The 17,259-nt window shown below is 39.1% G+C and overlaps 1 protein-coding gene across 2 annotated transcripts in view; it reads right to left on the bottom strand.

The window, feature by feature from the left end:
• The window catches only part of LOC111141496 (kizuna centrosomal protein), a 117,804-nt gene extending 100,802 nt beyond the window's left edge, over nucleotides 1–17,002 (bottom strand). For both annotated transcript variants that reach the window (XM_022494100.1, XM_022494099.1), the window contains exons 1-3: nucleotides 16,819–17,002; nucleotides 13,140–13,302; nucleotides 4,126–4,218 (exon numbers count right to left, since the gene is read on the bottom strand). In XM_022494100.1, the coding sequence (XP_022349808.1) occupies nucleotides 4,126–4,200 (75 nt within the window). In that variant the 5' untranslated portion in view covers nucleotides 4,201–4,218; nucleotides 13,140–13,302; nucleotides 16,819–17,002. The remainder of the gene's footprint in view (nucleotides 1–4,125; nucleotides 4,219–13,139; nucleotides 13,303–16,818) is intronic.
• Between the last annotated feature and the right edge of the window lie 257 nt (nucleotides 17,003–17,259).

Raw genomic sequence — 17,259 nt, 5'->3', positions numbered from 1 at the left:
AGAGTAAGTGTGCAATGATCATTACCCATTGTTATTATTAGTATCAGAAGTAGAAGTAACAACCTGTATAACCATTTCTCCATATGACCCTTGCAGGAAGGTTTACAATGGTGAAATGGAACTTCCCAATTTGAACTTACGCCCTATGATGAAATTTCCTGGTCCTCCATGTCTCTCCACCCAGGCCATGCATAGTATAATCCTGCTGTGAAGTATTCAGTTCATGTCTACTTTTAGTAGAATATGTTTCATAGGACAATAGCTCAAAGAAACTTCACAACCCCAAATTTATACTTGAATTTATATTCATAAATGCCATCTCCATCTCTCATGGTATAATGTGTTTTTATGTATATTCTTTGGTCACCACTCATAAGAAAAACTGAGCAACTAGAGGGGCACTTGGGTGGCTCAGTGGGTTAAGCCTCTGCCTTCAGCTCAGGTCATGATCTCGGGGTCCTGGGATCAAGCCCCACATTGGGCTCTCTGCTCAGCAAGGAGCCTGCTCCCCCCCCCCACCCTGCTCTGCCTGCCTCTCTGCCTATTTGTGATCTCTCTCTGTCAAATAAATTAATAAAATCTTTTTTAAAAAAAGAAACTGAGCAATAAGAACATGCCTCAAGACCAACAGAATTAGAATTTACCCCCCAAAAAACTAAAAAAATGCAATGTATAATACAGGAAAAGGATTATTAAATTATAGTAAAATCTGTGAGGATTCAAATGGGGACTTGAAATTTGTCTTTTTGCTGTTAACCAAGAAACAAAAGTTTGCTAAGTAAACTAATACTGGTAACAAGTTTGGGGAATGAGTAGACCAATCACTAATTCTCTTAAGAGAATGCATGACCCAGGGTTGCCTGGGTGGCTCGGTCATTAAGCTTCTGCCTTTGGCTCAGGTCATGATCCCAGGGTCCCAGGGTAGAGCCCCACGTCAGGCTCCCTGCTCTGCGGGGAGCCTGCTTCTCACTCTCCCACTCCTCCTGCTTGTGTTCTCTCTCTCTCACTGTCTCTCTGTCAAATAAATAAACAAAATCTTAAAAAAAAAAAAAAAAAAGAGAGAGAGAGAGAACACATGACCCTGAAGAACAGCCACTGGATGCATCAAGACTTTGGATGTCTTAGTATGAAACTGAGCTAGAGTTTTACCTTGAGAAGATGGACAACCACTACTTCATGACTTTTCTTAGTAGAATATCCAAGTTACTCCGATGGTTGAAAGGTACACAACCATCTAAAAGACATACCTTTTTTATAATTCAGAATTATCACCGATTTGATAAATCCTCTCCCCTTCATTAGTGCTTTCCACTTCAGTGGTAGCCCCAATTTCAACTCTTAACTCTTCCTGTCTGAACAAACCCTAATTTCTTCAGTTCTACCAACTCCTTCCCCTAGTACCTCCTGCACGGCTGGCATCTTCCCTCACCTGCGCACTGGGAATGACACTGCTCTGTCCACAAGTCCTGCCTTCACCTGCCCACAACACACACAGACAGACACACACACCTACTCCCACGTACACATATACACAATTCTAAGAGGAAATCTCAATCCTTAACCTGGTACAAATAATAATTAACTGCCAGTCCCTGAAGATGGACAACTTTGGGAACAGAGACAAACTCATGTGACTGTCTAAAGAAGAGATATTTCCACTGGGAAAAAAAAATGTAACTCATATGATAAAGAATTATTCTTGAAATAGTGTATGAAGGATGACCTAATTCATGATTTTACTGAAATATATTTAGCTCCATAATGTAACTTTCCAAGTTCATTGTCTACCACTTCTCTACAAGAACATTAGATGTTAGCCAGGCCAAACAACTAACCACTGGGCTTTCCTGCTCCTGCTCCTTTACTTATAACATCTCCGAAGCTTAGAATGTCTACCATATTCCCACTGACTGACATCCTTCCCATCCTGCACAGTAGGCCAATCACCACCTCCTCCACCAAGCCTTGGGCTACTCATGTCAGTGGAAGCATACCTTTATTTCTTCATGAAGCACATGCCTACCTCATGTCACTGGCCTTTATCACATACTACCCTGTGCCGTAGAAAGGACATCTCCTTGAAGGGAAACACTGTGGAATTCATAGGGGGATCTACCGTGGCTCCTCACACAAATCTCTTGCTCAAAACCTGTTTATTGACTTTAACCAGTGACACTATACTGTGTGCTTCCAGCCCATCCCCAAAGACTGACAACTCTGGGAACAGACGAATTCATTTGACTGTCTAAAGAAGAGATGTGTGGATTTCCACTGGGGTGGGTGGGGGGAAGTAGCTCATATGATAAGGAACTGTTCTGGAATTAGTATAGAAGAAGGAGTAACACATCATTTTACTGAAATGTATTTACCTTTTAATTGATGGAACATCAATAGTAAATTGAAAAAGGCAAGATATAAATTTCTCAAAATGTTACCTAAGTGATTCTTACGTACAGTCAACAATCAAAGCTTTTAAGGAGATGACACTTTTTAGTATAAAGGGAACTACTTCTCTTCTAATTATTATATGTAACATCTTTAAGGGGTTGTCAGGTGCATGTCTCTTGTCCTAATTTTAAATATAACTTAAAAGGAGACTACATAACTGTATGTAAGGTAAGGAATCAGTAGTGTAAATAGAAAAAAAAAGTCTACCATTTTACTTAAGTACCATTGACACTGCTGTACTAAGAATGCGTTTATCAGGAATGGCCTAGAAAGAACAAACCAGTTTATAGATTAAAAACACACCAATTATTTCATGACCCAATGTCAAACAGAAAAACTGCCTGAATGACTTAGAAGTCTATCACATCATACCACATTTGGTGCACATCTAATGGCACAGAAATCATTTATCATTAAAGGCCTTTTTATATAGGTCAAGGTTGCTGGGATTTGGTGTTTTGTATCTTATGGTTTAAAGAATGCTCTAAATTCTAGGTTTTTTAACTTTTTAATCTTTGGGAAGGAAAACTAAAACTTCCTATAAACTCAGATTAATGCCTGCTAATGCATGGAAAAAAGGAAAACTAAAACCTTCCTCCTACTATAAAAACAAAATAGTGTGGCCTCTGTTTCTTTTCTGATAAGAGTCTTAAATACCAAACAGTTAACTGCATAATAACATTTACTGGCAGCCAGGCAGCCTGCTTAGCAGATATATAAAGCAGGTAAAAGGAGAAAAAGTTAATTTCTTGGCTGAATGATTCCATCGGTAGCTATAGGGCAAACCTGAAAGTCTTTTAGTAAAGTAGCAGTTGGTTCTTCTATCAATCTGTAGCACACATACTCTTCCAAGGAAAGCATTAAATATGAAAATCATATCCCGTTATCATCTGTTTCCAGCTTTCAGCCCAGTAAGCTTTTCTTAATGAATGCTGCAGCCTAAGGAACAAGCATGCTGTTGGCTGCTCTGAATAATGGAGTGATGCTACCATTTTTGCTTATTACAATATCAACTGGCTGAGGGGGTTTCACACATAGTCACAAGTGACTACTCTTGCCAGCATGCTCCAAGTTATTACAAGATGTTTTTAGACATTTCATCTAAAAGAGCTTTACTGCTTTTAGTGAAGAAAACATCTATGGTCTTGAACAGAATCATTTATATGGAGATAGGGTGCAGGATTAGAAGCCTGCATTACGGCAGATACACAGCAGAATTTATTTAAGTATTCCTTGCCAGTCTTTTTGTCTGTTGCTTAGATATGCAATCTTTTCTTTCCACTTCCTCTGTGAAAAGGTTAAAATGTACAAAATTATATATACAAAGAAGGAAAGCAAAAGGCAGCATTTTGTTTACCTTTTACTTAAAATATTTCTGGAACTAAGAAAAAAAAAGCGGCTAAAAAGCATTCTTAAGACAAACATAATTTCACCTGCTAACAACTCTAAGGTTTTCCTGGGAATCTGTCTCTTTTAATCCCGCCGTGACGGCCTTTCAGCACATTTAATTGAATTAGACATTAAGGCAATACTCTATAAGGAAAAGTCTTTAAATAATACTTAAGCGTTAATCAAAAAGATCTTTATAATAAGATGATTTTATTTTAAACACTACTGTAAAAGAGGAATACTGCAGAAATCCTCTGTCAACAAAGGTTTATTATTTTAACTTATTACCTTTCTTCTGTCTTCATCTTTTGGTTCTCCTCTGGTTCCTGGGCTCTCTTTTGACAGCAGCTGCACCTTCTTCATTTGAGCCTCATATTCATTCTAAACATAAACAAAGTTTTGGTTTTGTGGTGGCTCTTATGACAACCAGTATCCACCTATAGTTTTCTGTCTTTAGAGCATAAAAAGAACATTGAAGTAGAAAGTAAAAGCTGATGTCGCCAAGAAATTCAACTTATCTTAGAAAATAGATGATTTCACAAATAAAATGTCAAAAGTTGAGTTCTATAAAATGCAGTACGTTCTTAAATAAGATTTGACGTATTCTCACTGTCTTTCTTCAACGCAGGGAATAAAACCTTGGCACTTTAAGCCCTCAGGAAAAATCCAGTTACCTTATTATAAAAGCATTAGACAGTGTTTACTCTGAAAACTTTTGTCCTATAGGGAAAGAAATCAATCCTACTGACTTCTTATCTGTATGATATCTACATTAGCATCATGGTCCTAATAGTCACAGCAACAGAGTATATTATTTGCTAGATCATCAACTTGAAATGAATTCTATTTTCTATGAATAAAAATATACAGTAGACATCAATGATCAGCACCATAGGAATGAAGTTTGCTCTGGCACTAATAACTACATAAAGATGTCTCTTCATTATCACATTATAATTGATGAAAGTGATTCCATCATAAAATGACTTTTTCTTAAAAGCAAGGCTTTGATTCAGCATGTTAGTAATTAAGGCCTTAAGAAATTCACTGATGGTGGTCCATCACAGATAAGTATCAAAACATTTTCTAAATTAGGCCGTGATGCACTGCAATTAGAAATACAACTATGAGAGAAAAAGAAAATACACCTGTGAGATAATCAAATTAGAAAACTGTTTCCTTAGTTCTCAGTGTGAACATGAAATTGGCCTCAGCTTTGTTTTGACATAGAAAGAAACAGTGATGAAAGTGATTTGTTTCCTTCAAAATATCTTAAAGGGTATTATACGCTGGTCCATTTCTAATAACAGTTAAGCAGGGAATTTTTTTCTCTCTCAGAATGATATTCACATGATAGATGACAGTAATAATCTGAAGAGATTCCTAATTAAATAAAAGTTTTATAAGGCTGTACATACGATAAACCAAGAAAGGATAAAGAAATAAGGCAATTAAGATAATACAATTTATGTCTCTCTGTTCTATATCTACTCCTTTGGACTCAGAGATATTTATTTTTTAACCCCAAGAGCTTTCAACAGGCATACTTTACAGAATCTAAGGGAAAGTATCTTTAAAAAGGGATGGGGGTGGATTACAAAATAAACAAAATAAACATCAAGCTTTATTAACTAATTAGAGGTTAAACAAAAATTCTTCATTCCTGTGGCTACAAATATTTTCTTAGGTTCTTTGAGATCAGTTATAAACATGCAACAGGCATTGTATGTGATTTCCTTGTTATGGGATCATTTCAGAGCCATAACTTCCAAAGGCAGAGTACTTTCTCATGGAAACATGTGAGTTTTATTTAATTCATTTGGCTGCAGCAAAAACTGATAACTGCATTCGGGCTTTATAAAGAACAACAAGGCAATTCTCTTCACTAAGTCCAATTTACATTGTTCTCAGGCATTCCAAAAAATTTACAGAATTATAGGTACTTTTCTAAATTAGTGAGGCAAATAAAAAATGAACAATGTATTTGAGATCAAAAGTTGCTATGATAAATAGATAACTGATACAAACTCTAACTCTACATCCCCTAGGACCACAGACTTGCACCTACAAATGCTCCCTTTCTTTGCCTTTTATTTATATAGGACATTTTGTTACTATCCACCAAATCTACCTTCTGAACACTGGAGAGCAAGGGTTTTCAAGCCCCACCTCCTAATCTATCTGCAAATTAAAAAAAGGCTGTACTATGTTTAAAAGTTTTTGAAGTTTGGAAATCTGTATAGATGAATCTTTCCAAAGCTTCCACAGCTAACAGTGTCTGATGAGACAGTATAGCATGTGTCCTAGTTTTCCAACCAACAGTCTTTCATGTTTTAGTCCCTATTTCTTCTCTGATCAGGTCCCATTATATTTCCAAAATACATCAGGGCTTCTATTGCATCTTTTCTGTCTGGTGCTGCATCAGGTTCCTGTTTCCTCCTTTGTGTGGCCTAGATTCTTCACTGTCAGATTTGCTGCTTTGGGGGCCAAAGTTCTCATGTCCAGGTAGCATCTGCCAATCCACAGCCTCTCTAAGGACAGTCCCCTCTTCCCCCAATTCCCCTACAGAAATCTGTTTTAATAAAACCAAGAGCACGGATCAATGTATCAGGTAACTTTTTCTGTCCGTTACCATCTTGTTTCACAGCACTGGGCTGGATGCTACCCACCTCCATTTAAGAGGACTTTTTTATTCACTTCCTTACTGTGTGTAATACATTTCATCTCAGCTCAACTGATGAAATCTGTTGGTGATGGTCTGGGGTGGTGGGAAGAGGAGACGGAGGTCCTGGCGGGTCTTTCAGGTCTCTAGGATATGTATTCATGCTCATGACAGGTCTCATTTTCCATTCTTTCCTTCTTTTCTTCTGTATCCCCAATTACTTCAGTTTATCCTCATCACATTAGCACTTCCCTGAAAGTGCCACCACTACCTTTTATTTAAACAGGCTTCCTTTTTTCAGTGGTCTTTGGGATTATGTAAATATTCTTGGTTACAGAACTGAGCAGACATTTAAAATCTACTGGCCCAGGTTCCTCATGTTAGAGTTGGAAAAAAAAAAAAAATGGATACAGAGAGTTACACAAACTTGTCTGATTTGACCCTCAGGACTACGATTCACAATCTTTTGTTTTCTCTTCTGTTTTTTTTTTTTTTTTTTTCCCAGTATATGGGCTTCCTCGTAAATGCGGAGTTCTTACAAAAAGGTACAGAGGAACACTTACTTATATGCAACCAATGCGTATTAACAAGTAAGACACTCTGGTTGATAAAAGACAGGATAAACTACAGGCTGTTTTCCAGGAGCCTGAAGGCCATGCCCTGTCGACAGTGGTTGTTACAATGCTCAGTAGGAATCAAATGAGAGTGCAAAGATTTGTTCTCTTCAAACTTTATCCCCAGTATGCACATGTCACCTAAGAACTGATTTTTTAACAAGAATCACATCTTTAAATGGTGATATATGTCTTTAGAGTGCTTCTACTATTAAACAGAAATGTTCCTGGGAAGGTATAACACAGGACAGAACCAATACCATATTAGCTCTCCCTTAGTTGTTCATGGTCCATAAGAGAGAAAGATGAAAAATACAGAAGAATCAATTTTCAGTCAAGGTGGGGGAGTCTCAATGCTCACTGAGTGCTTCAAGTCTAGGGAGGTGCTCCTCAACGCTGAGTGCTTATTATGTGCCACATTCTAGGTCAGATACTGACAGCATTAAAATAAAAATAAGATGAGGAGCCCACAGTGAGGTGGGAAAACATGTAAACAATCCCACGAAGGAAGTACTTACAGAGATAATTATTGCACAGACATAAGACAGGACAGAAGGGAAGAGGCCTTCTACTTGAAGAAGATAGAAGATAATGCAGTGCTTTCAAGGAAATACAGTGCTCAGTATGTTTAAAATTCAGTGGGTATGTGTGAGTGAGTACATGTGTGTAAGAGAGAGAGAGAAAGCACACATGTGTGGGAGATAAAGATGGAGAGGAATGGTGGGAAGACATGGGGGTGAGGGATTGCATGGGGGGTATGGAGGGACAGGAGTGGGCAGAGCTGCGTGTGGGGAGGGGAGCGAGCAGAGATAGGAGGCAGAGATGGGGATAGAGGAAGGAGGTGGAGGGGGGTTCATGGGGAAGAGAAAGTGTGCACATGTCTGTGTATTTGTGTGAGAGGGACAGCAAGAAGAAACGTGTGTGTGCACACGCGTGCATGTGCTCATGTCTTAAGGGTCATAAGATTGAGCTGCAGGATGGTATGCAGGCAGAGAGCAGCATCTGGGCTTTGTCATAAAAGGCTGAGCAAGCACTCAAGGCTTTCAAGCAGATGAGAGACGGAACCAGATGATGACTCTCCTCAACCGCGGACTCCCCCTTGAATGCCCTGATATGCCAGTCCCATGACTGGCACTTGAATAGGGCAGGCTGAAACAGAGCTGGCCAAGCTCCACACATGCCCGTGGGACACTTTTCGGTGTGCCTAAGTCCCAACATCTCTGTTTCTGTGCCCAAGGAGCTCACAGTTAATTTCCCCTCACTGCTTCTCTTCCCCATCAGTCCTTAATCAGTGATACTCAGGAGCCATGTGTGCATATTCCAAATGCTCTGAACCACTCGCCAGGGTTTCCCTGTGGGGTTAAGTTCCAGATACCAACTACAGTAGTTGGCTTAGTGATACACCCTGTTCCAGCCACCTGTCCTTCCCTGTCTCATCTGCCTACCTGCCTACCGATCCTCCCTACTGATCATCCCTCCCCAGATAAACCACTTACATTTGAATACTTGTCTCAGGGTCCACTTCAGGAGAATCCAACTTGAGATAAGGGCAAAGGGCATCCAAGGAAAACTGCTCTAAGGACCAACTGGGGCTCTTCTACAAAAGCACTAATGCAGGGAGCAGAGGCTCAAGGACGGGCAGAAAGAATGAGAGGACATGATCCTCACACTACTACTAATATTTATATGCTTGAACAGAGTTTAGTCAGCCTCTTTATCTGACAAGTAGCAAACCTGCCACAACACTATATTTTCAAATCTACATGACAGATCAAGAGTCTTTAAAAGCCCTGAAAATGATAACAGGCCCCAAATAAAAGAGTATAATTCATAAAATCAGTTGAAAGGGTATTTTTTTAGCCTTTATCCCATTTTAAAAGATTTTAACATTATATAATAAAGTGGACAGAGTCCTACAAAGAGGGAGAAAGGCACTTAATACAATTTGGGCCAAATGACCACTTCTTACACACTGCTTCATTTTGTTTCACTTTCTGGAACTCTACCAATTATTAATTCATTTGTATTAACTTTATTCTATTCAAGGGAAAATATCTCTGGCATTTTGGGGTGCTTGGGCAATACCCTCCATCAGAATACCTCTCTCCTAAGACTTACCCGTGGTGAGGCAGCAGAGGAAGTAAAGATCTGATACCTGAGCAGGAAGGGTTTAAGAGGAGACAAGTCGTTCTGGCCTTCCTAAGACTACCACTGGACACCAGGATAAAAGGAAGAGGCAGAAAGGAAGGGGGAAGACAGCAAGGACAAACATTTCCTTCTCTGAAACTCTGCTTACTACTATACAGTTTGCTGAGGTTAAGCGGTGTCATTGGCTGAGTTTCAAATATCACTACCTGGCTTCATGGGCACAGTTCAAACAGTCAGCTTTGGACTCAGGGCGACTCCCAAAGTACAATTCTCCATGGAACTCACATCTTTCCCAATTGTAGCTACATGGTCTGCTCTTCTATGCTGTCAAAGATTGTTTGCAAAAGGCATTTCTTACCCAAGATTCAACTGCTCTTGATATGAAAATATTAACAAAGGATCATTCTCCCTTTCAAATTCCTCCCTCTCACATTTGGCTATATTATGAAATCAACAATGAAGTAAAGCATCAATGTGAAAATAAAAGGCAAATTTCTATTATTTCATTTTTTCCATTGGGAAGGCAAAAATTCCCCGCTTTGTCCACTACTTTTATTTTCTCTATGGAATCTCTGAACAGCAAAGAGATTTACATAGTTGATACTAACCACTGCTTTTTGAATGTTGAGAAGAAAACCTGGCGTGCTGCTGCAGCTAACACTTGCTATTGCTTGAGCACATCTAACCTCTAGATCTTGGTTTCTAAATACCCTTCCCCACTAAAAGGAACCACAGCTCCTTGGAAAAGAAGCTAATTCTATGTCTGAGGCAGGGACATATCTGGTAAACCTGGTAAACCTTGTGCCCCAAAGCAAAGAAAGCTCAGAATCAATGGGATCAGGTCAAAAGGACACAGAAGCCAATTTGAAGAGACTCTCCCAGGCAAAATTTGGGAAAATATGAACAACAAAAGCACTAATTATAGTGACTGATAGTACACTGACAAAATAAAAATTTAAAAGTCCATGTTGATACTTAAAAAGAAAAAAAAGGCAAAAAAAGCTTTTCTCTATAGAAGAATTCCAGCTAATAAAGTAGAAGATTGAATTAGAAAGTCACCATTTCACAACCTCCACCATAACTGATTCAGGCCTCGCTGATGGATCCTAAAACCACTAAGTAAAAGGCTGTTGAGGAACAAGACATTTCCAAGATGTCAAACTATCACTTCATAGATTATCTGTTCAGTTGCAAAGGGAAAAAAGGTACTATATAATAGAGAGAGATTTAGAGATTGCCATCTTAACCAATGCATCAAATTCAACCTCACTTGGGTCAGACCACCTGATATCACAACTCATGAGCCTCCTGATAGGCTGCAATAGGAAGTATGTAACCTCAGCTATGACTACTTAAATTTAACTAATTAAAATTAACAAAGTTTAAAAATCTTCGTCCTCAGTGTCACAAGCCAATTTTAAGTGTTCAGTAACCATGTGTGGCTAGTGGCTACTGTATTAGACAGCAACAGTACAGATAGAGAACATTTCTATCACTACAGAAAGTTTTCTTTTTTTTTCTGAAGATTATTTATTTATTTATTTGACAGACAGAGATCACAAGTAGGCAGAGAGGCAGGCAGAGAGAGAGGAGGAAGTAGGCTCCCTGCTGAGCAGAGAGCCCGATGCGGGGCGCGATCCCAGGACCCTGAGATCATGACCTGAGCTGAAGGCAGAGGCTTTAACCCACTGATCCACCCAGGTGCCCCACTACAGAAAGTTCTACTGGGCAGTGCTGGTCCAATCCAAATTCTCAGTTAAATGATACCTCAAAGGAAAAACTAGTCAAATTCAAATCATTCTATAGGCAATTAGACTATCTTCTTTAAAAAGCCAGTGTCACAGGGGAAAAAAAGAGCAGTAGGAGACTAAATTAGACTTACAGACCAAAAAAGACAGAATAACCAAATGTAATGTGCAAACCCTACTTGGCTCCTGGTCTGGAAAAATAAAGAGAATTTTGGAGGGAACTGGAGAAATTTAAATATCAGGTAGATATTAAATGGTATTATTAATTTTCTTAGGTGTGATAAAGGTAGTATGATTATGTAGGAGACTTTCCTTGTTCTTAGGAGATCTACACTCAAGTATTTAAGGGAGAAATGTCATGGTGTCCACAGCATACTTTCAATGGCTCAGGAAAATATGTATACATACACACACACACACACACACACAACGAATATGGTGAAATATTTACAACTAAAATTGCATCTGGGTAGACAGCATGTGAGATTCCCTAGTCCATTCAGGCAGCCATAACAAAACACCACTGACTAGGTGACTTATAAACATCAGAAATGTATTGCTCACAGTTTTGCTGGAGGCTAGTAAATTTAAGATTCAAGGCACCAATGTGGTTGCATTCTGGTGAGGGCCCTCTTCCTCATTCAGAGCCACCACCCTCTCACTGCATCCTCACACAGTAGAAGGAGCTCGGGAGCTCTCTGGAGCTTCTTTCAGAAGGCATCCTATGTCATCCATGGGACCTCTACCCTCATGACAGGAGCACCTCTCAAAGGCCCCAGCTACAAATACCATCACATTTGGGTGTTAGGATTTTAAAATACGAATTTCAGGAGGACACAAACATTCAGAACACTGCGTGAATGTTCGTTATAATAATACTTTTCATTTTTCTGCATACTTGAAATGAAGGCTCAGTAGGGGAAACTCCTAGAGGGAAAAAAAGAAAGGGAAGTACTGGTATTCAATTGGGTTAAACTGAGCAACAGCCCTTGGCCAGCACAAATGGTGAGAAAAAAGGCCTAGCCCTCCACACTTGGCATAATTTGTGGAGCCAAAGTTTGCCCAGTACCTTAGGGGAATGGGGCCCCAGAATGAGAGAAGGCCACAGACAAGAGTTGCTCTGGGTCACACAGGGAGGAGCATAAAGGTGAAATCCACGGGGCCAGTTCTACCCTCAGGCTCTTCCCAACACACTGCCTGACCAGACCCCAGAAAAAGAAGCCTTTAAAGAAGGAGGTAGTCCCCAAAAAGAATGAAATCTTGCCATCTCTAATGACATAGGTGGAGCTAGAATGTATTACGAAGCAAAATAAGTCAGATAGAGAAAGAAAAATGCCTTATGATTTCACTCACATGTGGAATTTAACAAACAAAACAGATGAACATATGGGGATGGGGGGGAAGAGAGAGGGAAACAAACCATAAGAGACTCTTTTTTTTTTTTTTTCATAGATACAACTTTCATTTTTAATTCGTTCCCACTATTCCCATAAGAGACTCTTAACAACAGAGAACAAACTGAGGGTTGATGGAAGGAGGTGGGTGGGGGAATGGCTGGATGGATGATGGGTACTAAGGAGGGTACCTGCTGTGATGAGCATTGGATGTTGTATATAAGTGATGAATCACTGAATTCTACTCCTGTAATCAATATTGCACTGCACATTCACTAACTAGAATTTAAATAAAATTTATTTAAAAGTTGATCAAGAAAAAAAGAAAAAAGAAAAAAACATAAAAAAAATTAAAAGGAGGTAGTCTCTAGAGGAATCTCTAATGCTACTCAAATTCAATCATGAGGCCAACAAATACCATGTGCCAGGTCTGTGCCAGGTAGTGGCTAGTGCCTGTGCCTGCACAAGGTAATTATTAGTGTAGTGTAACAAAGTACAGATATTCCATTAATTCCTCAGCTAAAACAGAAATCTGAGAAAATGCAATTTCAAGTTCCCCAATCAAAATCTGGCCACACAGTAATCCACAGAGAAAATGTGCAGTTAATCTTACGGATGAACATCTGAACATTAGTGACCACCACTGATCTGACATTTACTGCTATTACTTCCTTCTAATTTTAGCAAAAGAGAGAGAGAGACAGAGAAAGAAATATAGCACAAAACAAGATGTTACCTTCAGTTCTTGAAGCTTCTCTGTATTTGTGGTGAAGTGTCCAACATGAGCTTGGACATGCTCAAACTGCTTTAAATATTCTCGGTTTCGCGTATGAGCCTTCTTTTCTGATTCACATATTTCCTTCAGGTATTTCTTTAGTTTAACATACTTTAGCTTAACTCTAGAAAAATAAAGGCAAATTTTTAAATAATGCAGTTAGACTCTGGCAAATCAAAGGAGGAGAATTTTCTTTAACAAAATTGTTAATGAGACAATGTATTTGGAGATATTTTACCCAAACATGGAAAGCTAAGGGCAGAATGTACATCCATTTTTAGAGAGAAGAAATTAATGCAACATCACTGAGTATCACATCCAGGCATAACTCTCCTGAGAAATGTATACAAGACTACATTATAACATTCACACAATAATGATTTATATGGATTTCTTTCTCAAAATTAAATGTGATTTCAAGAGCGGCGTCTATGTGGCCATGGTCGGATGAAAAGCCCATTAGCATTCTCCTTATGACAGACCATTTCAAAACTACCTGCTTAGATGGAAATAGAATAAAACTATAAACCACAATCCATAAACATTAATCCAAAATTTAAAAATACCCCAAAGGCTCTCATTTAGAGAATATTAAAAATTTTAATTAGGAACTATCACAATATATTTTAAAAATATTTTATGATAATATATGGGCTGTAATCTAACTCAAATTGTGAAAAAAAAACCTTTAGAGACTCTCATCCAAAGTGTAGAACAAAGGGCACACTACTCTTCCCACAGAACCAACATTGCTCGCTCTAGTTCTTTCTTCTTCACAAGTTTTACATGATAAGAGTACCTGGTATGAAGCATTTCTGTTGTTAGTTCAATACAATAATTCAACATTCTTTTTTTATTTTAAATCCCATATAGTTAACTTACAGTGTTGTATTAGTTTCAGGTGTACAATATAGTGACTTGACAATTCTATATATGACTCAGTGCTCACAATTTTTCAACATTCTTCTATAAAGGAAAACTAAGTTGAAAATCACAAAAACATTCACCCTCAAAAACAGATTTGCAAAGATGCTAGAGATGTTAAAAATTAATCAGTAACAGACCTTAAACCTCTAAGCTTAGGTCAAAAATTTTCAAGAAATTCTTTATTGTGCTAATAATTCTGTGCTTTGACTTTGGTTGGCTGTCCCCATTTTTTCTTCGAACAAAAACCTTAAGATTGGTTTTACTGCTGCTCATGTCTGCCACCTGTGACATAAGCGACAGTAACGCAGGTGGAACCTAAAGCGTTGTCCTTCACAGGCAGGCACTTGGTGAAGCTGCTGATGGTGGCCAGTGTACAGCTGGAGAGGGTACAACAGTAACCATGCCTTCTTCACCCAAAGTCTAGTTTCATTCCTGCCCCCGCATTACCCTTCAATGCTGACCACAGAAGTCACCTGCCTAGCCATGTAGTCATTCATGTATTCAGTGCTGTGACTAGGAAAGCCACTCAGCCAGTCAACAGGGAAAACAAGAAATTAGAGAGTCCAATTCAGTGTTATGAATGCTAAGAGGGAAACTACCAGGCACTCTTACAGACTGGACAACCCGACCTAGCTGAAGGGGTCAGGAAGGCCTTCCCAGTGGAAATCAATTTTTAGCTTAGACATGATAAAGGATGGATGAGTTAACCCAAAATTGGGGAAAGCCAGGGTGAGAAGATGAGGGGAAACACTCAAAGCAGGGAAAACAGCATGTTGGAAAGCGCAAAGGCAATAATTAAGAAGAACAACAGTAAAATTGGCCCAAAGTAACAAATAATTACTGCCTCTTACACTGGGTCAGACACTGCTTTAAAGCTCTGTTAAGTTCTCATAACTATTATTACCCCCGTGTGACAGATGACGAAATGGATGTACAAGGTGTTGAAGGACCTGTCCTAATGTCACATGACTACGAGCTGGTAGGCCTCAGACTGAATGGAAGCACCAAGCAACAAAGCCCACTTGCTTACTCGATACTACAAAACTCCTGTTGTGCTTCAGACACTGAAGATTCTGCGTAACATGTCAGTGGAGGCTGGTAAGAGAGGGTGATGATGAAGATTACCCAGGGGCAGATAACAGAGGGTCTGGTAAGCTGTCATGCTAGATACTATGCAGGCCCTCCTCACATCCTCTAGGCCCAGCTCTTCCTCTGCCAGTCATGGCTGCAGCCACCTGGTAGCACCTGTTTTGGCTGCATCTGGTATCTTGCTTTCCCAGAGCTATTCCTCTGAGTTTGCAACATGGATGGGAGAAGGCATTAACACTCCTTGGGGGAGCCCTGCCCAATGCAGGGTTACCAGCAGGTAAACAGCTCCCCTTCCTTCCCTTGAGGAGCAGAGAAGCAGGCTATAAGCCTCCTCTAAAGGTCTGGAAGGACGGAGCCCCAGATGCCCACAGCAGTGACTGGCTCCTACTTCATTCTTCTCAGCTCAGCTCACCAGTTTTATATGACCACTTCCTAAAATAAACTATCATCTACATACAAAACCCTGTCTCAGGCTCTGCCTTCTGGACAGGGAGGAGGGACAAGATTGAAACAGCCATGTTAGACAGTTTGGATTTTTATTCTGTCAGGCAGTCCAAAAAAGTACATTTTCAGCAAATCATTCCCTCTGTCTTCCAGGAAATGAGAGGCTAAGTAAGAGAGGGGAACCAACTTGACCAACTGATAGCTTGAAAAAGATCCCCAGAAAGCCAGGAATAGGCTGCAGGAAAAGTCTCCATCCCTTTGGCCACCGCCTTAGCTGCAGGGCTACAAAATGGCAGCTGCCACAGATGCTCTCAGACTTGGGCCCACTTCTGAGGCCATCGCATCCACAACCATTGCTATTTCTTGCACCATCTCACTGGCTTTTCATCTCTTTTAAAAATAATGGGGACATATCGCTGTCCACCGTGACTGGTATCCTTGGAAGTCCACTGAATCCCAAAACCATATGAGGAAACAAATGCACCTGATGGGCGGTTTGGTTTTAAGGTTTTCTCTCGCTTCTGAATGACATGTTTTCATTTCTCACTCATATTATCATGTGACTAAATCACAAAATCAGTGCTATCATAGCCAGAAACTTTTCATATGAATAACATTGGAGGTAATACCACACACTTGGCTTAAGGATGAAGTTCAGTTTCTGTAAAACAGAATTAAAAATATTAAAAGTTGGCTCCTCATATTAGAATAAACCAGTATTTTATCCATTGCTCATAATAATTTTCACAGGCATTGTCAAATATCCATGAACAAATGAGACATCATGCTTTCAACAGTTGGTTGAAAAGCCAGCTACAGTCATTATGCCTTAATCAATATGCAGGCTCAATGTGTTTAAATTGTGATAAAAAAAAAAAAAGACTATACAATGCATCTTATTCTTCGGCTAAGGAAGCTAAATAGATTCCTGAAATACCTCAAGTACCAAACAGTGAAAGTAAAACAATTTTTATCTTACACAAGTTTTAACAAAATTTATTCCTACATTTGATAGTGGTTATATTAAATTTCAGTGTTTACTGGAAATGATTACACATTAGACATAAGAGAACAGTAAAAGTACTGCAATTATGGTATCTGTAACATACATTAGGGTTACATTTTTATTGATTAACACCCGCCAACTGGCTTAAAGACTGTTATCACTGTCACATCTTACCTGTATGCATCAGATTGATTATATTCATAAAGCTTCTTTTCCAGGTCCAGTCTCTTTTTTTCACTATAATATACAAAGAAAAGATTTTATGAATAAGTTACACTGATAAGTAATAGGCAGTTGGATTTAGAACATGATCTCTTTTGAAATTACACCTTTGTGAGAATGCTTCTCTGGTCTTTCCAAAAAGCAGAAAAAGCCAGCTGTTTGAAACTCAAGACACAAAAATATTTGGCAGTCGCCATGGAAATCTAAAAAGCAAAATGATACCAGTATGAAGCAAAAAGAACAAGATTTTCAAAGTAAATGGGAGAAAGGCACTAAGAAAGGACTAGAAAGCAGATTCATTCATTCAACAAGTATTTCTTGAGTGCCGTGATGAATCAGGTACCGTTCTAGGCCTAAAGACTAACATGGTAACAAGCCAGACAAAGACCTCTG

Source organism: Enhydra lutris, unplaced genomic scaffold, assembly GCF_002288905.1.
Source record: "Enhydra lutris kenyoni isolate GAN:26980312 unplaced genomic scaffold, ASM228890v2 scaffoldscaffold6, whole genome shotgun sequence".
Lineage (NCBI taxonomy): Eukaryota > Metazoa > Chordata > Mammalia > Carnivora > Mustelidae > Enhydra > Enhydra lutris.
This window is presented reverse-complemented; position numbering and strand designations above follow the sequence as displayed.